Raw genomic sequence first — 23,658 nt, 5'->3', positions numbered from 1 at the left:
AAGCAGGAAAGCAGGGAAAGGTAACATTTTCTCCTCCCTTATCTTTCTGATCTGGTGAATGGAGCTGCCTACCCTCCCAAAAGAAGGTAAAAGTTGTGTTTTTTAAAGTAGGACAGCTTTTCTCTAATCCGTGGTCTAAAGGGCATTGCACACTTCCAGGACACAAGGTGTGGGAGCATATAAATGAGCACTGTATTGCCTTTCACAACCTGCTTGCATTCCACATATAGACATACTAAGAGCTATTTGGTATGTCTAGAACTAGGCGTCCATTGCCTCTCTGAACTTCCAGCTACTGATTTAAACAGAAAATAGAAGTTGAACACGTAAGAAAGGCTTCAGAACAGAACTGAACACTTAGTTTTCCTACACTACAGTTTGATTTTTTTGAGTCCTAGAACTTTAAGGTACACAGAAAAGCTGTAGGAGAAAAAATAGTGTAGTGCAATGTACATCACAGTGATCAGATCCCTTCACAGGCATCTCCTAAGTAACTGCAGCGTTCAGGACAGAAGATGCTATTGCATTGGAAGAGAGTTGTTTCAGATAAGGACCTGTTTCACAACACTACTGCACTGCAGGGAAAAATGAACATTAGGGCAAAGCTGCCACCCTCTTCACAATACCACTGACCCTGTGGACAGCTCTGATTTTATAATCAGTGCTACCCACGCTCAAAATTGCCACTCACCGGTTCTCCTGGGATTGACAGTCCATTGGGACCTTGCGGACCTGGTGGACCTTGAGGGCCAGGTGGACCTGTCTCGCCACGAGGACCAGGTGGCCCCTTAAAGAAGAAAATTAAAATGAGATTCTAAATGGCAAGTTTTTCTGAGATCTGTAACTGCAAAGTCTTTTGGTTAGGCACTTGGAGTAAGTCAGCAGCCTGAAGACACACTGATACTTCAGAAAAGGCTGCACTGTCGAAACAGTTTTTCAAGTAGCATATCTTTTAAGAAGCAACTTTCTGATTCAGGTTGGCAGTCCCAGGCCAACGCATGCTTCTTGGCAGCATTAATTGGAAGGGTAGCTGTCCCCTCTGTACAGAATGAAGGAAGGACAGCAATGCTGCAGAGTGCATAGTACCACCACGATGAATATGATCTAGTCTTGTGATGTGAAATCAATGCCTTTGAGGCATATATACTTAGGCTATGCACATACAGTCTTAAATAGCTAGACTGAATTTAAATAGTATTACCAATTCAACTTTTAATCTACATTCTTAGCTCAGCATGGAATAAGCATAAAAATTTTTGTACAGCTAAGCATGTCACAATACCAATGCATTCCAGAAAGATACTTACAGATGATCCAGTCAAACCCCTTTCACCTCTGGGACCTTTAGCACCTGGACCACCCTAGATTGAACATTTGGAAAGAAAATGTATTTCATACTTCAGGGAAAGCAAGGGTACATCACACTGGTGAGTTAATAATCCTCTATCAAATTATTATGTGAAATTTCACAGATTTGAAGTGCTAAAGAGTATTAGATTAAAAGATGCATTAGAAACTCAGGTAAACCATGTAAGTTTCAGCCTTGCCAATTCAGCCCATTAAAAATTATTGTCATTTTTTTCTTTGAAGATATAAACTTCTTTAATGTATATTCAGTCTTTTGAGTTAAAGTAATCCTCAAAGTCCTCTCTAATAGGCTGCCAGGCAACTTAAATAGGCTTCAGGTTCCTCATATAGCACTTGGTGGTAGCTTCAAAGTAGACTTCTAGACTGAATATAACTCATTTATATTTAAAGCAAATTGGTAGGAGTGTACCCATTGTAGAGATAATGATCTCTCCACATTAAAAGTGAATTGAAATGAAATGAATAAAAATAAGATTAAAATAAATAAAATAAAATAAAATAAAATAAAATAAAATAAAATAAAATAAAATAAAATAAAATAAGATAAAATAAAGTTACCGATTTCTTTCCCTGATAAATAGTATTTCCTTGGAATGAAATTTATATTTAGGAAACTTTGTATGACTTTGTATTTAGGAAAAGTATTTGCATATTCCTCTAAAACATCTTGTACACAGAACACAAAACAGACGAGATTGAGCCAGATTCTTTCAGCCTATCAAGCAATGATGAGCTCTTCACAGTGATTAAACTTTGAATAGGAGGAAAGGATTATTATATATACAAGTACAAGTGACAGGAGCTGACCAATTGTGTTTTAAACTAAAACAAAAGGAGAACAGATTAACACAATATTATGAACCTGTTGATTGCCAACTGTCTCTCTGACGGACATTTATTTCACAAAACCACAAATCAACTTCATGGAGGTTTCCACTTACTCAGAGAACATCAGAAAACAACTGTCAGAATTCCCCCATGACATACTGAAGAAAATTAGCTTGATGTCTGCACAAACTAAGATTACTTTTTTCCACTTTGATCAATGTGAAACTAGTTCCATGAAGTTTAAAATCAAAAAATCTCTACTGCAAATAGTTTCTTACAGCTGGTCCTGGGGGTCCTGGAGGTCCCACACTGTCTTGAGTACAGGTACAAGCATTTGGAAGAGCTGGGCATTTTGCTTCATCTCTCTGAAAATTCAATCACAACTATTACTGTCCTTTTCAAGAAAAGTAGTTGTTGGCAGCACACATTTTTTTTCTACGAGAAGATTCTCTATCATCCTGTTTTCAAGTACAGTAGAACTCACAGTGAAACAGTGTTTTCCAAATATTTCTGCAGGATTTTTCATGTTTTTAGGAACTTATTCTCTCTGTAAACAACACAAAGCACTAGCAACAGAGGCACATGAAAAAAAAAAATAATGCAGCATTTCTGTTGTTCTAATATTTATATCCATTAGATAATCCACTTGCACTGACAAAGAATAAATAAGTTACTTTTTGAATGCCAATCTAACAATAGATTAAATAAAACATAATATAGTTATTCATTTCATAAGAACTAGGATCTTAAATATTACTGAAATACAACAGGTAACTGATAGTTTTCCACCATTCCTAAGGTACTCAGTCTAGCATATTGCAACCTTTCTCCCTCAGACACGAAACTGAAATGCAGCATTGTTCACTGGCTGCTCTGACAACTGTGATTTAAATGTTTTGTTTTAAACAAGGCATGATATCAAGCTAATATTGATATTGTTACACTTGCTATTAGTAATGATTTTCTGAACAACCTCTGGTTCGTTTATGCTTACCATAGAAGGAAGATCACAACATCTGTCTCTGCTAGTCCAAACTGGACTGCATACAATGTCAAAATTCTGGATTTCTAACTGTAAAAGAAAGGAGAACTCTTGAAAGATACAAGACATGTTATTTATAAAATCTACTGGCATTAGCAATTAAATTATGCCTAAAACGATTTATTTCTAATGTAGTTAACAGCATTCTCTTTTTTTTTTCTTTGACAATGACAGAAAAAATACTTCAAAACACTAAAAAATATAAAAAATAAGCCTACTTAAGGCTGCAAGCAACATCAATATCTGGAGCCTGTTCCTGTTCTGAGGCATAAGGTAAACAAATAAAGCAACTAAAGAAAAAATTTGCAATAGTTTATGAGTGATACTGATGAACTCCTACATCGGCTGAGTGCCTGTGCAGTTCAACACAACATCTGGCTGAAGAACTTTTGGACCAGCTCTAAGGACTGCAGTACTTGGGTCATACATTAATTTACATTCATGTATGGAACTTTCCACTGACATCAGTGGGGAACAGTTCTGCAGAAAGGCTTAAGTAGGGACATTAGGTATAATAAAAGCAGTTTCCTCTTTTTATATATATATATATATTTATTTATTTATTTTTAACCTCCAGAGCTATGATCCTGTAGTTTGATATATACAACCACACATCTAGTGGTGAGCACCAAGAATCTTCTTCAGATGTTACGGTTTGCACACATGGACAGGACTGCAAACTTAAATCTTCTAACACAAAGCCTAGGTAATAGCACCAAGTATGCACTAAGTATAATGAATCCATCAAGATAATTGACATGCTCTTCACAGCAGCAGCTACTTTTTCCTTATAGGTTCATAGATCATAAAGCCAGAGAGGATTACTTGGTCACAAGACAGACCACAGGAATTAAAACCAGTTCATTACAGAATGCCTTTTAGGAGAACAAAACAATCTTCATTTAAAGATTTCCAGCAATGGAGAATCCACAGCAATAGTGGATTAGTGGATTAGCAGTTAGTGGACTAACTGCTCTCTCTTTCGTTAAAAGAAAAACATTCCTCCTCTTATTTTGTATTCACTTGACTACAGCTTCTAGCTATTGGATTTCTATTCCTGCAGTTCTGCTAGAATAAAAAGCTATCAAGAAGTATGTACCATACTTCTCAGTTAAGTACATTGGGTTTTGCAATATAGGTGCAGTTAAGGGTTAAGGATTTGCATTAATGAATTAATTAATATTTATTGCTTACTGTCGCTGATCTCCGGTCACCTTTCATAAGTTTCCCAAGTATTTCATAGCCATCAGTTGTGATGTTCCCAGCCTCCTTAATTGGTTTTTCCAGTATTTCACTGCAGTCAATGTAAATCTTAACACTTGATGAAGTTACAACAATATGGACCTGAAAAAAAGTTTAATGTGAGAAAAAGCATAGTTAATGCTTTAACAGTATTTCCCTGTTTAGGTAATACTGTTTCCAATTTTATTCCTAGTAATCTTGATTTACTTTCAAGTGAGGGGAAAAAAAATAACTTATGGAAGCTTACAACATTAGTAATTTCTTTAAAATATGTTGAAGGTCATTTAAATGAATACACAGGTACAGCTAATAGGTACTACTTAATAAAATTGTTGAACTGCTATGATCTATTAAAAAAAAAAAAAAAAAAACTTGCCTAAAAACTGCCTTAAGGTGTCATAAAAGTCAAAATTAAGAACTTGAAAGAGGAAGTGAATATAAGCTCTATTTTGTCCTCTTCTGATGACTGGGACCACACAAGAGGTTTATAAGTCTGTGACTGCCCACTGGCTAATAAACTCTGTCTGTAGTTCAGAGAGTAGATCATTTCAGATCCAAAGATCCATGGTTCAGTTTCCCTGACTGATGACTCAACCAGAGGCATTAGTTACATTGAGATTGAGAAAGAGAGCAGAAAAGGACAAAATAATGGAAGTTGCATGGGAGTATTTCTATGAGAGAAATCTGGATACAAAAATCTATGCTAAAATAAGTTGAAATGGCGAAGAAGAGATTCATTATTGGAAATAAGGAGGGAAGAAAGAAAGAATGGCTGTAACAAAAGGAGGAAAGTAAGTTTACAAGAACAGAATGAATTGTTTTCAGAAAACACAGTAAACCTTAAACAGAAGAACAAGAGAAATTGAAGCAAAGGTTAGCATTCTAAAAATTTACAGTAAATATGGTGATATATCCTGCAGTGACTGCACAGGATTAAATACCAGACCATATATGACTAAAACAAAAGGACGATCTAGTGCTTAATCAAAGCAGGCAAATCACTTAATTAGACCACTACCATTATATTCATCAAAGTTATGCAAGTGAATTTCCTACATATCTATGAAAACACAAGACCTTCACAAGTCTCCAACAAAGAAACAAAGGTCTGACATTTCAGTGAATCTAATATGCAGTGGATGGAAGAACATTTAAGGCAACAGAAAAGTTTTAAGTGGTTTTATGTACCTTACATACTGCATATATTTTATAGACAATATTGTAACATCTATGTAATTATTTAAACATCAACATCTTAGGACGAGCAATCAAAAAAAATCCTTGAAGTATGTATTTATGTTTTAAGGCTTCTGTTATCACCATATATAACCTTTCAGAAACATATTGCTATTTGATGACTGCTTGAAAAAATTGGCTTAAATTGGAAACAGAGATTCCCTTAAATGTCTTGAGTCAACAAGAGTCTGAACAATCTCCTGAGAATTTGTTCTTTTTTCCATACTAAATATTTTCCCATGTGTAGTTGTCTCCAAGGCATCAGCATAGCTTATCTAAAACTCTCTAAATATTGTGTACTTATGCTCCATATAGTTGGAATTAAGACTTTTCAAACTACCCTATTTTTTTGTCATCTGAAATTCAGTTGCTCTCACAGTTTAATTCTCAGCACTGTGCATATGAGTGTTTTTTTAATTAACATTCCCAATGTTTTTCACTGACCAAATAAAAAACAGAGTCCAAAGTATATTTTGGTACTAAAAACTAAACTTTCCACACAATGAAATAAACACCATGCCTAAACTTTAAATTCATTATCACTTATACATAATTTCCTCAGTCATTTGATCATATAATTAAATTTTACAGATTAATGACTGCATCCAACTGTTTAACATCACCACAAATGCAATTTACTAACTCTGAAAGGCACTTAATGTGCAAGTCATTCTACTGGAACATTAACTATTTGTTACAAGTTAAATAATGCAAATTACTTCTGCAGTGAATACATTTTACTGCATCTTCGTTTGCACACAAAACTTGTGTGAACCTACAACATATTGCTGAATCGGACCAACAGTGTGAAAATGACAGCAATCACTATCTGAACATTATCTATCCGTCCAAAGAAGCAGCAACTTTAGCAGTCAAAAATAAGTAGAGCTCCCCCAAGTTATTGACTCAGACAGTTTGCTGCTGATTTAATGCCAGTTTTGAATTCCAGCCTGAATTTTATGGCCCAGACACAAATATAATAAAAATCTAGCATTGACAGTAAATATAACATCTCTGTATTCAATCCCATTCGATTTTATTTTCAACAAAATATTAGAAACACTCTACTTGATTTCTAACACACTAACATAAAGTTCATCACTTCTGACCATTTACAGTGCCAGAAAGCACTGAGGTTTTAAGAAAAAAAACACTTTATCCCTCTGCAGAGCCTTTCTAAGATCAAGTTTGATGGTGTTCTGATCTACTGCTAAATGAACCACATCAATAAGCTAAGCAAAGTACTATCCCATATGTACACCAGAAGAAAGACATAAACCCATTATCAAATTTCCTGTGGCTAACTACTGCAAAACTCCAATCAAAAAGGAAGTCTAGCATAGTAAGAATAAGCAAGTAGAAGAAGTCTGTCTCTCCAAAACATTCAGTTATAAATTTAATGACTGCCTCAGGCAGTAAGGATTTTTCCTATGGGACTTGCCAGATTCAACAGCTTTCACCATAACCATGCTACACAGAGCATTCAAGTATGCCAAAGTAAATTTCCCTGCACAGTTAGGTGTAGTTAACTGTGTTTCACTGAACGAGCCAGTAAGTCATCTAATGAAAACCACAAAAATGTTTGACATTTTGGAAAACATCTTCTCGTATTTTTAAGACTTGTCATTTCTTTGAAACTAGATGGTAGGAGAAATTGCAAAAGTACCTTCTGAAATGTGTTAATCTTACTTTCCTTCCTTCATCCAGTTGAAACTACTGCTATCCTTTGTTAAGAGCTAATCAACATGGTTGATACATAAGGCTTTCCCAGCACATGAGCTGGGGAGTCCCATGATACTATCATTAACAACATGACTCATATAACAATCTCAGTAATCATCCTGGAGAAAGTCCAGAGAAGTCTGCTCAGTTACATCGTGAAATCCTGAATACAGCTATTTAAATCAAGGCTACTCCAGTTACTTCAAATACTATCAAAATATGACCTTTTTATTCATTTCTGGGAAAAGAAGGAGGGGGATCAGCACCCCACATTAAATAACAGATATACAGTTCATTTCTGCTTAAGAAACAGTCTCATAAGCCAGAATTCATAGTTTCAGAGCTTTAACATGATTTGCAGACAGCTGCTACTCCTGAACATTGTTCAGCACCTTAGGATAATTTTCTGCTCATATGTGTGAGGGTTATAGGAATTAAAATAATGCAAAAATCTGGATTTTTATTTTCTCTGTAATTGTTTTTCACCAATAAGTATAGTAAATGGCTACAGATGATTGCCAGTGTTGTTGAAGTTGCAGGTTGTTCCCTATTTGCTCTGATTTATAGCAGAACTTCAGTGTAAATGGTATCAGAGAATCCTCCTCAGCTCTATCACACTTAGAGAAACTACAAGAAAAAAATATGATTCTGAATGTCAATGAAATTAGCAGTTGGTACTTACAAATTACTGCTGGTAATACAGCATGTTGTTACTTTCATACCCCTTACCTAAAGAAGTGAAGTCTCAACTCTCACACTGATATCTAGAATGAAATATCATTCTAGATACTATTCTATTCTAAATACTATTCATTCTAAATACTATTCTAGGTTTTAACAGTACTTCTAGGTGATAAGATGGCTCAACTTTTAAACCAAAACAATATCTGTCCTAGCCTATACTGACAGTTCTTCTCAATACTCATTGGAAAAGAGCCAAATGCCAAAGACAGCACAAAGGTTGCCTGATGAAAATGCGATCCAAGCCTAAATTGGAGTAACAAAGTTAATGAAACAAACATTTCTTTATATATAGAAAAATAATTGACCATTAGGTAACTTATAAATACATGAAAAATTGGACATGATACACAAACAGTTTGCGTAATTACCCACTGTCAAATTCTGAATAAAACAACAGCTTTTATAGCACTGTCTGACTTTTTTGGTCATCTTTGTTTCAAACAGATCAAGTCCCAACACATGAGAATGCTGGCACCAGCTAGCTCTCCCTGCAGTCAGCTGTAGCAAAGCTTGGTTCACAACATAGCCTCCAGTATCAGCAAGTCAACAGAGGCAACCCCTTATCAGTATCCTCAAAGGAATGCTGGTAGTGACTAGTCACGCCGGAGAGGGTATCATAAAGAAAACAAATGTTATACTGCAGCCATATTTAGTCATCAGAGGAAAGCTAAGCTAAACAGAGATAGATAACATCAGAACATGCATTTCAGTCACTGAAAATGTTGCAATTGCAGCTCACTTTCTTGCCTTAAACATATATGTTTAACAGCAGGAAAACGTTTTAAAATTTGTGGTTTTAGACATACATATAGCCTTTTCCATGCCTAGAGGCAAGCAAGTCTGTCAGGATCAAGTTTTCATAATTAGGTACACAAAACTTTAAAGGCAAGCACAAAATTTTCACAATTGTAGGCAAATGCAGATTTTGCCAGCCATTTTGGCAATTCAAAAACCTGAGTTCCATTCTAAATTGCAAATACATTATATAATTTATTATGTGCTCTCTCTCCTTATTGTTGCTCCCTCATTTAAAATACTTAAAGAATAATTTGGAATATTTTAGGTCCAGTGAACCTAAAGATGAAAATATACCAATACACATGCATACACAGAAAATATGTAAGTATACATGTGTTACGTTTGTTAAACATACAAATCTCATTCAATATTCTATTCATATCCCAGAACTGTCTCCTTGCCTTCTTCTATAAACCAGTAACTATTAACTTTCTGTGGCTATATCTTCATCTTCCCTCAATGGTTCCAAATCATTACACTCTCCTTCCCCAAAGAACTTCTCATCACAGCTTTCTTTTCTTTATTTCCAGTTTATCTTTTACCCGTTTTCTTTCATATGCCAGGCAAACTATTATGCCGTTTTCAGATATATCTCTCCACTTACACAATCTTGGCAAATTCATCTTTTACACTGGTTCAAAGTAGGCTTTTAACTCAAAAAACAAATAACTACAACTTCAGAGATCTTGCATCATGCAATCTATAAACCCTTGTGTCAACTATAGCATTATAGAAAAACTGGATATAACTGAAAACTTCTGCTTGCTCGTCTTCTATTTCAAAGAGCTGCACCTCAGAAAGCAACATTCATAATTTCAATCCTTTACCTTGTGGAAGCTTCCATAAAAGATTTTCTTGACTTCATCATTGTCAAAAGTTACAGTTTGAACCTCTCCCCTTGTATCTTTGTTAAAGAATGACAACACTTTGCTGGCAGCTGCAAGAAATTAAAATAATACACTTCATTTTAGATGTACAGATGAAATCCATTCTAAGATATACTCACAGATAAAATGTAATGCATTACTCCATTGGGTAAACATAGACTGGTATGGTGTCACTAACCCATAACTATGTAGATGCACATTCTTTTGGTTTGAGAGGTAATAACAAAGTTAAAATGCATCTTAGCTGAATTACTCTGTTGAAAAATTAATTGATGTGCAAAGTAAAAAAAAAAAAAAAAAAAAAAAACTTTTATAACTGAAAATATATAATCCTTTTACTATGTAAAAGATTTAATCCTTTTACTATGTAAAAGATTATATATGGTTTTGGAAAGATTTTAGAAGAATACATGCAAAGTAATGTAATGTATAAATTCTCTGATCAATAAGCATAATCATCCTTACGATCAAGGACAACTCCAACTTGTGGTTTGTAATCTCTGTCTGTAATCTGCCAAATTGCAAAAGGCTCGTTGGGGGATTCTGGTAGAAGACGGAATAACATAATGATAGTGTACGACTGTGGCAATCCCTCTGGGTGAATCTCCCTGTTAAGACAATATGAGGATATTTTTTCACATAGAAACACATGAGGAAAATAAGGTCTTCATCATTTGTCCTTTTTCAAAGAAACAAGATTAATGGGAAAATAACAGTGTTTAACAGAACTAAGTATTTTAACTACTCTAGAAAAGAACTGTGTGGTAAAAATTACTTTGTGCTTTGTTAAAATGAACTCACAGCCTGTTTTCAGTTGGTCCAGACATAGTTATGGGGGCAGCCAGAATGCAACCAAGAACTCTTGGATATTTATTCTTGTGGCAAGATTCTGCGTAAACTGCACATATTTTGAATTCCTTGAAGATAAGTTTATAAAAAAGGACCGTCACATTAATATTCTTTCACTTGGCTCATTTTAGATAAGCAACAGAAAATACTGCTTTAACTATCACTGGCCTTCAGGAACAGATGTAATGAGGGAGGTATTTAATGTACTCCCTGCAACGAGTGGTGTATTTGGGGTCTGCCTCATTCACCAGTGGCTGCTGAGGTTTAGATTTGTGATATTCAGACTGTAAGACATTAAAAAGACAGAAAGCTGGAGGTAAATAAAAATATGCATTAAATGGCCTCTGGAATTTTCTGAAGGAAAGGTAGGGAATGCAGGAAGTTAGCTGTAAGAAGGGCAGTAGCTTATGCTTCTCCTTAGCCAATGTACTGGAATTTAGAGAGGGATTTGACCTCATGAGCATTAACAGAAAAACCTTGAAATAAATAGAAAAGCTCTTCTGTATTTTTGGCAAAGGTTATGTATCCACACCATTAGAGACACTTTCCAACTATAGTTATATCAATACGTCAACAACAACACACAACACAGTGCAAGAAAGAAAATAAAGTAGATATAGCAACAGTATTTATAACTGTTAGCAAATTGTCTCAGATACAAAACAACTATGCCACCATGATCAGGATGCTTTTATTGCCTTGCTGACTCAGTCTAAAGTGAGTTTTATATTCTGGTATCTTATGAAAACTAAGTGTCCAGAATACTGTGGTAAGTCTACTCCACCTCCTACAAAAGACAGACAATAGACTGAATCACAGCATTCTAAAAAACCTGAAATAAGCAAAAAGTCTGCCTATTATCTTATTATCATCCTATTCTGCTGAATGTAAGATATATCTTAATGTTACAGAATTGCAAAACAAGATCCTACTGACTAGGATTATCTGTACTTCCCTAGATTGTAAAAATCCAGGCCGTAAGGGATCTTTCACTCACATAACTATAATGGCATATCAGTGAATTCAAAAAGTCTTTAAATTCTCCACTTTTAAAGTTGTGAGTTGAGAAGGCCAGCAAAGAGAAATTGCTTCTTCATACACCTCAGTGCCTGTACACACAACCTGACAGGAAGGCAGATTTCAAAGGCTTTTACAAAAAGAACTTTCCTTAAATTAAATTAGGAGTAGTGGTCTATCTTTAGGTGTCTGCTCTGTCTCAGGATGACTTTTCTGAAACTTACTCTAAGTATTAGATTCCTTAGATGTAGAGCTTAGGGATATGGTTTAGTGGGGACTGTTAGTGTTAGGTCAGAGGTTGGACTCGATGATCTTGAGGTCTCTTCCAACCTAGAAATTCTGTGATTCTGTGATTCTGTGATTCTAGTAAAACTAATTGCTGTCTTTTTTGTGTGTGTTTGTGACAGTAGGAAAGAATAATCATAAACAAGATCTAGGACCACAGGCCATTTAAAACTCCACTTCATTAGTCATAGAATCACAGAATATCCTGAGTTGGAAGGGACCCATAAGGATCATCGAGTCCAACTCCTGGCACTGCGCAGGTCTACCCAAAACTTTAGACCATGTGACTAAGTGCACAGTCCAATCGCTTCTTAAATTCAGACAGACTTGGTGCAGTGACTACTTCACTGGGGAGCCTGTTCCAGTGTGTGACCACCCTCTCGGTGAAGAACCTTTTCCTGATATCTAGCCTAAACTTGCCCTGCCTCAGCTTAGCACTATTCCCGTGGGTCCTATCACTGGTGTTTACATCAGTCAAATACAACAACTCAGATACTGGAGAAAATAACCTAAGTCGATGGCATCAGTTTGCTGCCTATCATAATACAAATGATGCCCCTGTAAATAGTTGTGCATATACTTCCATATCGAAACCATTTCCCTCTGTCAGTGTAGAGGTCTTTGTACTAAGGAGGCTGTTGCTCATCTGCCTAAGGCCAAATTGTATAATATAAGCAGGGTGAGTTGTTAAGAAGCATAGTCTCAAATAAAAGAACAATAAGCAGCTGGATTAACAGTGAACAGATCACAAAGGAAGAAAGAGATTAGCATTTTATGAGAACAATGGTAGATGTTCTTTGGAGTATATTTCCTGGAGTTCAGTAAAAAGAATATCAAATAAATGCATCTTCCATAAGATACTAATGCCATTAGCTGTAAACTCTATTAACCCTTCCCTACCTTTTTGCTCTAAATATGAGTCTTCTACGTTTACTTACCGTATTGGCTGGCTGACAAAAGCATTTTTGTGTAGTCTATATGCTACATAGCTTGGGAAAGAGCCTGATTCCAGTGATACACCTTGTACGGAAGCAAAATGCTTCTCTGTTAGATTATATGACTCCAACATCTTGAAACCTTTAAATCAGGAAAGGAAAATGGTAAAAAAAAAATGTAGGGTTGTAAAGAACACAACTGAACCTGTACAAAATATAATAGACAGTTTCTTACCAGGTGAAGTGTATCCCTCCAAGTAAATAAGTGGACAAGCTAAAAGAGAGGAAACATTTAAGTTCAAAACTGTGAAATCTACCAGGATATGAAGAGGTACATACTTAGTAAGTTTTGTTACTAAGAAATCTGTGCTAATATTAATTATCAGCCAACTTTTGCTACATTTGTCATGCTTTAGAAGGACTGCATTAGAAGGACTGCATTAGAAGGATGCAGTCTTCATTAGAAGGACTGCTAAAAACTTTACTCTCTACTTTTAGTTATATATTTCTACCATGACAAATAGTATGTGATAACAAATAAGCCCCCAAAATATTTTGATTCTAATTCATAAGAGGAAAGGGATATAATGACTCGATCTTTCCATAAATATGTAAGGCATGAGTCAGGCAGCATATTTGCTGTCAAATTCACAAGGAAAAACTGAAGATTTATATGTCTCCTCAGGAGCCAATGGATGAAGTAGTTAGGGAGTACACAGTTGCACACGACAGGCCTGAGAATTTTTCATTTTTGCCATAGAAAGATTTTTCTTGAGTAAACAAATGACATCTAATTTAGATCATTTTGAAACAGTATCACACACTTCACCTGCAGCCCTGTAGCAGTTTGGACCAGGGGTAAAAGGACCTGTTATTTCCCCCTATTCACATTAGGCATCATTCTACTTCCTTTTAAAGAGCAAGAGTTCTCACTGTCTGTTGCTCTCATTGTGTTACACCTGTACTTTTGGGATGTGAGAGAAGATTATATCAAGCATAATAGCTACTTCAAAATTAACAAAAAAAAAAAAAAAAAAAAAAATTGATCAAACCATGTGCAGTTCTTACAAAGTCTAATTTTTATGCATTTTTTTAAGTGCTGTAAATGGTATGACAACTTTAGCAGTATATAAGCAAATATATCAGTTTGGGAAAAAGGAAAATGATGTTTTCTACTCACTTGAGGTAGCTGTCTCACACACAAAGGTGACGAGGTTATCTTGAATTTTTTCAAATGCATCAAAATCATCAACAATAAATACATGACGCTCACTGGGCTTGCTGGCAATCTTGGCCAGCTCATTGTAATCCACATCAGCCACACCAACCACAAAGACACTGAAGCCTATAAAAATAACATTTTTTACCTGGATTGTAGTAAAATGTACACAACCATTTTTCAAGTCAGTATTTCACAAAACACCTCTATCATTGATTTGTCAAGCTCTATCTAGTCTTGTGTCTGGTCTTCATTATGAGCACACATTCTGGGTAGTCTTTCACCTATCAAAGCTCAAGAGGAATTAAACTGTTTTTTGCATCTTTCTTTCAAAACTTTCTCCTTCTTCCATCACTTACTGACATTATTTGACATTATTTAAGCTACACAGGCTTGGCTGCATGGTCTCTTTCATATAAAATGTATGATCCTCTCAACTCTACCATATCTTAAACCTGTTCTGTGTCCAATATCTCTGCAAAGTATCAGTTATCTAAATTAGTTATCCAATATTCTACCTCTTGCCACCTCAGGATGGGACCATTTCACCAATTTTTACTTTCCAAGTTATAAAAAAGTATAAGCTAGTTGTCTAGGCTTACTCTATACTCAACACACAAACAGGGACAGATTCAGAATACAATTCAGTTCACCTCCCTAAAACATGAATTTCAAGACAGGAGAAACTGTGTTCTGTACATGCCTATCTGTTGCTCTCTTCAATAACTATAAAAGGGCTCCACATGATCACCTTAGACTAGATATTTAATTGTTAGATGGCTTAAGTAAAATGAGAAGAATGCAGTCTCTAGAATTTAATCTTATCACTAGGTGTAAAAGGATAATCTCCCCATAATCTGTGACAGAAGTCTGGGTGATTTGCCTCTTCGAGTCCTTAAAGTAGTGCCTCCTTGCCTTCCATTTTGATTTCTATTATCTTATAGCACTTACAGAATTCTTCTGACTCATTTCTTCCTCTCCTTTTCCCACCTAATCTTCCATATGATAATTTGACCTCTTGTGCTACACCAGAAAGCAGGGGAAAAAATGCCTCTATACAATTCAGCACTAAATAGAAAAACCTCTCCCCAAAAATTTCATTGACAAGGACCTTTACAGGTAATGGAAATGCTGGCAGGAGGCTTGACACAGAATTCACGTTTGTTGCACATGATAAACCCAACTTTATTTACATTTTGAATTTTTCAAAAGGAAATGGGACATAGTTATTGTCTGCAGTCAATACTATTGAAACTTTGGTTGAAATATTCTGTCCAGCTTTGAGTACAACATTTAAGATGCAAAGAAGTGAGTAGCTAGGGAAAGTGATAAGAGGTTTGGAAAACATCAGCAGCAGGAGGTTGAAGGAAATGAGTTTGTTTAGTCTAGAAAAGAAAAGACAGAAAGAGGAAATGACAAAAAGCTTCAAATATGAAGGCCTGTTACAGTGGACAGTTATCAATTGCTTTCCTGGTTAAGTAGGTAAATGAAGACAACAGCTTCATTAGCCTGAAGAACACTTAGGTGAGATATGAGGAAAAGGTTTCCAACTGTTAGGGTAGATAAGCACTGAAGCAGATTATCCAGAGGGGATATAGAGATTTTTATGAACAGGTTAGCCAAACATCTTTAGAAGTCACCCAGACAGAGATGATTCTTTCAGATCGCAGAGGCAGTCAAGATGACCACTTGTGGTTTACAAGCCAGTAATATACTGCCAAAAATATGCTTCCAGTATAAGGAAGTCTATCTCCTTACTCAGGAAAACTGCTCTCCAGGTGGTTCATGCAATTAAATGCAAGACTGCTGGGGAATCTCAGTAAAGGCTACTGAGAGCAGGGAAAGGAATAAATGCTTAGTTGCACGTAAGTCACACTCAGCAATCTAAAGAGGGAATGCAATGTTTCTCAGCTGAAAAGACAATGGAGAAGTCAGTTCAGACCCAGCTCCAGCAAGAGCACCTCCATTCAGTGGAGCTCCTGTAGTCCATGACAAGTAAAACATGAAAAAAGTCAAAAAGTCAGGCCCAGTATATCAAAGGCACCAGAATGGAGCACACTTTACAATAATGCCAGGGGTCCACACAGCAAGGAGAAGTATCCAAAAGTCAGTTCTGTGAAACAATATGCATAAGGTATTCCTTGAAAGCCCTGGGAAGCCATATGCTTCCACAGAAGGAAGTATAGAGAAAGAAAAAGTAAGTCTGGCCCAAAAAGTCTAAATTCTTTAAATACTTTTGAGTGAGTCCAACCACTGACAATACATTTCTGAGTCCATAAATGATGAGTAAAGAATTCACAAACAACTGAAGCACTGCTTATAAATTGCATTGCTTAACACAGTAAGGAAATAAAATAGCTAGGTACTGTGAATTGCTTACCAGAGTGTTGTATGACCGTTGCTGCTTTCCTCACTTCATCCTGTGATCGACCATCTGTGACAACAACAAGTACCTTGGGAACACCTCTCCTCATGCCACTCTCCCAAGTCAAAACCTTTTCTTTGATAAATGTTAGTGCTTTGCCTGCAAAGTGCATAATGAATGAGTCAGTCATATTATCTGCAGGAGAAGAAATTCCTTACTTTATGAGACAGAGTGACAGCCACACAACCAAAACAGAAAAGTATAAAAACTTAATCCTTCAACCATTAAATATTATGATAATGAGGCAATTTCCAAGAGCAATTTATCTTTAAGAAATATAATTACTGCTCAGAATTACCTGTCCGTGTGTTTCCTCCTCTGTACTGAATATTTTGAAGAGCTCCCAGGGCTTGGGCCTTGTCATCAAATGTATTCAGTTTAAACTCAGATTTTGCTTCATCACTGTACTGCACAAATGAAACCTGAAGGGGAATATGTAACAATATTCAGTCACATATCTCCATGTTCAAACTCACTCCATTGAAACATGCATTGTGGTAAACATTAACTGAAAAATATTTTCCGTATATGTATGATTATATACCCTCACACATATTTACATACACAGATACCATCACAGCAATGTACACACAACACTTTGAATTTCCTTTGTGTACAGAATGGGATATGATCTTATATAAGTATGATTAAATGTTTACTATGGTGCAGTTAATACAGTATGTACTCTCTGCTTCCAAGCATAAATTAACCATAACTTTTCTTCAAAATCTCTTTCATTTTTTTAGGAGATACCTGGTAAAAGTACCTGGTGACAGAATGTCAATAAATTTGGACATATACAAGTTTGTGTACTCTCTTGCCTTAAGTACATACAGTACATATATCACTGAATATAATTACTGAATGTTATTAACGTAATTAATGAATGCACACCCATACACAAACATTGAACAATCAAATACAAAAGAAAACTGACAGCAACCTGTAAGAAAGGAAAAATCAAATTTAACTTTAGTAATCCAGCATAAGCTTCAATTTCCTTCTAAAATTTACCCAATGGAAACAACAAACCTACCTGTATTCCAGCAGGATTAATCAAGTCGAAGGCTCCTACTGTATTAAAAACAAATTTTACTACTTTATTGAAGTTGTCATCACCAATACTCCAGGAAGCATCAGTCAAGAATACTATGTCTGCTTTGGCACCTCTGCATACTGAAAGACCAAGAAAATGAATAATTGAAACTTACCATTCATAGCACAGTGAAATAAAGAGCATTATTTCAAAAATTTAATATTCAAAAATGACAAATATTCAGCAAACTTCTCCTCCTGCACAGTCAACCTGAAAGGAGGATTATGCTCAGCATGAAAACATTTCTTAAAAATTCCCAAAGAAAGGTGCAAGAAATGAAGAAGAGCTCAAGAATCAAATGCAAATATCTTAAATGACATTTTTTCTGAGCAGCTACCGTAGCAATCAAATTGTCTATTGAGGGTTAGGCTCACAGGTTTTCTGCAGAGCTACAAAATATCTTGATTTTTTTTTTCCCCAAAGGTATGCATCTTGCTGTTTTAAACCAGGAAATTTCAGATTGCAATAAAGCTCTATCTATGCAATTAGGAAATTCTGCAATAAAGCTCTATCTATGCAATTAGGAAATTCATCTTTATCTCCAGACCCTGGAATACTGCACTAGTTTTAAATCAATTTAAACTTATAAAAAATAGGGTAAAACCCTGAGGCAGTAACCATGTAAAAATACTGAATAAATTCACAAATAGACATACCATCCCGAGCTGGAGGGATTGTGGGAGGTGGGGGAGGTGTAGGCGGTGGAGTTGGTGCCTCTGTAGGTTTGACAACTGAAATAAAACAAACATATTCTGTCTCAATAAAAAATATTTAATTAAAGGAAAACTCTATATTATGTACTACATTACCACAGAAACATTCAAATCTTTTGTCACTAACCCACCCAATGCGTAATTACCAAAGAAAATTTTCTAGTGCTACAAAGGTAATGAGATTATACTTGATGTTAAAAATTTGTATCATTTCATTTATGACAGAGGAAAAGATTTGTATGAGCTGAATAACATTGCACTCTGTTGACCCACTTTTTCATCCAAGTGCTAGGAAATACTTGCTTTGAAGAACATAAGATTTTCTCTTTCCCTCAAACTCCAGTTAACAATACACTGGCATAAAGAGGAAAGATAGCTTAAAAGAGGTATTGGAAGCCATTTAGAAACAAGACAATTTCTACTATTGAAACAAGTTCTATGTTCAAAACTTATGGTTCACTGTGTCTATTACCTACCTGTATGCTCCCTCAGAGAGACTGGAGGTCCCTCAAGGTTAGGGGTCTGAACAAAGATGGTAGCATTGTATTCTGTGTCTGGTGAGAGTCCAGTAAAACAGTGGCTTGTTTCTGATCCACGAACTGTAATTTCCTGTCCTCTGGATCCTGTAAAAACAAAGCCCAATGGAAAGAAAATTAGAATCCAGTATTTCCCTTTTAATATGTGTGTAAATAAATTTAGAAATTAGGTACTTGAGAGGAGGATGGAATGAATTGGACAGCAGTCTTATTGTTATCCCGAAAAAGCCTTTCTAGACCAAGATTATTCAGTGATTATGATGCCTGGCACAGACAGGAGAGTAACTACATCCCAGTGTGCATGTAAAAAAGCCTGGTAACTAGAAAATTCCCACTACTGAAAGTTAATTTGATAATAAGCAGTGCTTCTTTGCAAATTTTTCACTGCCACAGGTGGTTCAGATCTTTAAAGCTCAATCAAATGCAGCACAACTTCTGGTGGAGGCTTTCTACCATACCAAATAAGTGATTCTGCCACTGAAACAAGACAGTTATGTTTCCATAAAATGCAAAAAATGAAATGTATTTACCATCAGCTGGGTTCAGCTTTAGTCTGTAGGAAGTTGCTGACCGGTGAGCTGACCATCGGATACAGAAAGAATCCCAACCCACTTTGTAAGTCGTTAGGTCAGTGACATTTAAATATACTGTGAACATAGAAAGACAAAAATTGCTCTCTGTAAAGCAGTACATAATAGATGTTGAAAGAACTACATCACAATTAAATTTACATTAGCAGAACCTGATTTTTTAAGAGTTATAGAAGAAAAGAACAGTTCTAGTCAAGTCTCTGTGTCTTTTCTTATGCCCTAAAGATCCCAGCCTCACTATTTACAAAAGCCCAAAGTCTGATACCTTTCTCATATTGGGTATATTGGGTAACAGCTCATTTTATCAGTTTTCACATGAAGTAAGTGGAGCTCTTTATAAAATAAGAAACTTCTAAAAATTGGAAACTGATTCATATATATGGCAGTATGAAAAGCATGTACCGAGTAAACAAAATTCAGGATGATTGAGTTGTCTTAACTGAAGAAATTTTAAGAAACTTCTTTAAAAAAAAAGAATCAACAAAATCATCTCCTTCCAAAAAGGTTAAGTTTCAATGCCTGGACATTCCCATGAGATAAAGACAGAGTAGCAAAAAGCCTAGACCTGTTTAGCATGGTTAAATTCTTTAGTATCTTGGAGAAAATTATAGATTTACCCCAACTAAAATTAAAATTGCTAAATAAAATTGATAAATACAATTTTAGGAAGCAGACTAGAAAATATTATACCATCAAATCATTACTTTAAACTATATTTCCATTATTGTTCTGAAGATTAGTGTTTCTAAAAACTATATCATTGATGGGTGACAAGTATTCACTATGAGAGGATATTCAGACCATCTAAACACCCAGCCTTAAAAATACCGTCTTAATCAACATTATCTCAGATCAGCATATGTACCTAACATGACTACAACAAAATTCTGTTGACTTACATGTAGTGCCTTGATCTGTCAAAGGTATGCTCATTCCAGAGTCATACTGGGCATAGACATTCACGTCATAAGTGGTACTGGGAGACAGATTATGCAAGGTGTAGGAAGTCACTTCTCCCACAAAAACCTCCATGGGATCATTTGAACCTTTCATTGAAAGGAATTATCAAAATAAATACAGAGAGAGAGAGAAAGATTCATGATTAAGTGTGTTACAGAATTAACTGCCTCCTTTAATGTGTCGTTAATTGTTAATCTTATTTATAAAACAAAATACTAATTTCTTAAATCACCTAATTTTAACATATTAGACTGTTGCAAACAGAACATAAGCATAGCTTTACAAGCTATTGTGCAATATACATATTTAATTTGTAGAAAGATATGTATATTGTTTCATTGTCATATAAAACAGAGGTTATAAAAGATCTTAGTACCTAAATATCTGTCCAATACTAATTTCATATACCCCAGTTTGTATCCTCAGGATGACAAGTATGACAGACAGAAAAAACAAGCTTTATCTAGTTACTGGTTAGATTGTGTATTAAATGTCAATAAAATTCAGACTCTGTATGAAACACTGTATTTGGTAGTTCTTACAAAACAATTATAAGACTTAAGCTTTCATCAAATGAGTAAATAAGGGATCCTTTAGCACACATATTTCATGATACATGTTATTTTTATTCTGATCTTGCATTAGCTACTCACTATTTTTGAAAGTGCTGTACTCAGAATTAACTTAGCTTTCTTACCCACAGGTTTATATACAATTTTATAGCCAAGAACGGGGGATGGTGAAGGATCCCAGGAAACTCTGAATCGTGTATACCATTCATCAGTTATATACATATTTTGAGGAGGAAGCAGACCAACTAAAAAGAAAGAAAAACATGATAATTAATTAGACTAGTGGATGCTTTTTCAACTCTAGAAACTTGTATTGTAACTCTGTAGGGAAATAACCATGTAACAGATATCATTAACATAATGAGACCTTAACAATGTTGGACTGCTCAAGGAATATATATCCTAGACTTTAAAAACAATATAAAATATTAAAATTAATTACCAGTTCTTCCATTTCCAGTCAGCTGTCCACCATCACCATCTTCATACACAGCCACAATGGTTATTTTATATGGTGTATCTGATTGAAGTGGTTGGAGTATCACATTATTCCTTATCCCAGGAACTGTGGTCTAGAACATATAAAATAAACAGAGGTGAACAAACTCACAGTACTGTAACTGATCAACAAAAGCAGTAAGTAGAACTAAAAAATTGTTTGGCTTTTTTTTTTTTTATGTCCACTGTACATGTAGATCAAGTCATTCAGGATACTTTAAGGATTATAGCGTAGGAACAATTCTTAGTACTCATTATTTTAAAATATAAAGCACTGTTATAAAGCCAACATAAAAAGATAAATCAGATTGACTCTTCAGCCTCTACCCTCACAAGGGACATAGTTTAGTGATGGTACTCAGCAGGTTAGGTTGATGGTTGGACTTATATCTTGAAGATCTTGTCCAACTTAAATGATTCTGTGATTCTACAACCACACTGAGATGCTGCATTTTCTCCCCCAGATTTCAGTATTTCAGTACTGCTCCCTTACAGAAAGGAAAAAGTCATGATGATGCATTTGGAGACAGAAAAAGAGAATAAAAAGCTCCTAAAACAAGGAGGGAAGACGAAGCCATTTAAACTACTCATCAGTTTCCTTTCTATCTCTTCATTATCCTCATGTCAGGCTATCACTGTTTCAGCAGAAACACGTTGTTCTGAGAAAGAAGCTCTGAATATTTTGATATGAAAAAACTTGCCTATTCATGCAACCCTTAATCTCCTGAATGTCTTGGTGTAGCTGTGCACTACTGCTTCATTCTAATCAACAGGTAGGCATAGTCCAAAAAGTGCCTCTGCTTCAAAAAAGGGCTATAAAGCACTGAAACTACAGAAATTAACTTAACATATCTCAAAAGTATGTCCCAGTCAACCTTTTCCATTATTACTTGATAAAAGAATTCAGTTGTTTCAGACTTGCTATTTTTATGAAATTTCCAATGCTTTCTGCAGAGAAGATATGTGTGTTCAAAATTAGTTGTGCCCTACATAACAGGTCCAGTAGGAAATTTTCAATCAGTGAATTTTCAGCATGTCCTGTACATATATAAGCAGTTAGAGCATTTAGTAACATGCTCTACATGTTACATTTTGGCTAGTGGCAGTTAGTAGAAATTCCACCATTGCCCTCTATACGATCTGAGTTTGGCTTTGCTATAAACATTCAGAGAATTTTATAAACATCAGATTAACTTGTGCTTATTAAGCTTATTAAGCTACAGGAAATTAAACACAAACACAATTCATACTGAACCTTACAAATACAAGTTAGATGCTGAATGAAAGTTACCATTGCTTTCTGATTAAGCTCTGCCAACTCTCTTCAATTTATGAAAAGCAGACATGTTTATTCTGTATTTTAGCACACTGACTGCATAATTAATGGAGTATGAAGTAATGGATGGCTATTCACTGTAGCACAATTTTTTAACTAAATGTCAGGAAGCAGGCTCTGCTCAGAATCTTCTGATTAACAATTTGACTCACATCTTTAACACTATTTTAAACAAAATTTGGTTCATTAAACTGTATATGCTCTGCAATTTTGTGGGAAAAAAAAAAAGTTTTCTACAAAACATGGCTTCTCAGAATTAAAAATGACCAAAGAACCCACAAAACACCCAAAGTGTATTACAAGGTAAAACAGGTGTCTTCGTTTTTCCGTAGCTGAAGCAATTAACCAAAACCATCTTGGTGCTTATTAAAGAATGACAGAACTTACATATTCATCAATAGGATCTCCCACAGTGGGTGAATAAATGATTCTGTACTGCTGGACTGGCCCATCAGCATGGTCCCATTGTACAGAAAGGCTGTTTGTGGTCTCATCAAACACTCTCACATTTCTTGGACCACTGCGAGGCACTAGAGAAAAAAAAAATACAGAACGCTGCATAAGTACACCTACAGCTTATCACATCTATGAGTTTTAGATGTATATGAGGATTTAATAGAGAAAGTATAGAAACAGCAAAAGAGTGCTGGCCTATGAGTTACATAGCAAGTTCCTTTACACTTCATTTCTGCAAGCTAAGTTGTAAGATCGTTTTTAATGTTTAGGCCTCTTCAGCAAAACAAATTAGCATTTAGAAGGT

General features: G+C 35.3%; 1 protein-coding gene across 1 annotated transcript in view; it reads right to left on the bottom strand.

Annotated features, from left to right (window-relative positions):
* COL12A1 (collagen type XII alpha 1 chain) overlaps positions 1–23,658 on the bottom strand; it is a 97,286-nt gene that overhangs the window by 15,808 nt on the left and 57,820 nt on the right. Inside the window, 20 exon segments of the mRNA XM_032185721.1 lie at positions 692–787; positions 1,308–1,361; positions 2,475–2,561; positions 3,191–3,268; positions 4,433–4,582; positions 9,808–9,917; positions 10,333–10,475; positions 12,957–13,095; positions 13,189–13,227; positions 14,134–14,298; positions 16,553–16,696; positions 16,896–17,019; positions 17,634–17,773; positions 18,350–18,424; positions 18,883–19,029; positions 19,473–19,589; positions 20,432–20,578; positions 21,190–21,309; positions 21,507–21,636; positions 23,286–23,428. Coding sequence (XP_032041612.1) covers positions 692–787; positions 1,308–1,361; positions 2,475–2,561; positions 3,191–3,268; positions 4,433–4,582; positions 9,808–9,917; positions 10,333–10,475; positions 12,957–13,095; positions 13,189–13,227; positions 14,134–14,298; positions 16,553–16,696; positions 16,896–17,019; positions 17,634–17,773; positions 18,350–18,424; positions 18,883–19,029; positions 19,473–19,589; positions 20,432–20,578; positions 21,190–21,309; positions 21,507–21,636; positions 23,286–23,428 — 2,348 coding nt within the window.

The sequence above is a fragment of the Aythya fuligula genome, chromosome 3, assembly GCF_009819795.1.
Source record: "Aythya fuligula isolate bAytFul2 chromosome 3, bAytFul2.pri, whole genome shotgun sequence".
Lineage (NCBI taxonomy): Eukaryota > Metazoa > Chordata > Aves > Anseriformes > Anatidae > Aythya > Aythya fuligula.
Note: the sequence above shows the minus strand (reverse complement) of the source record. Positions and strands in the feature narration are given on the sequence as shown.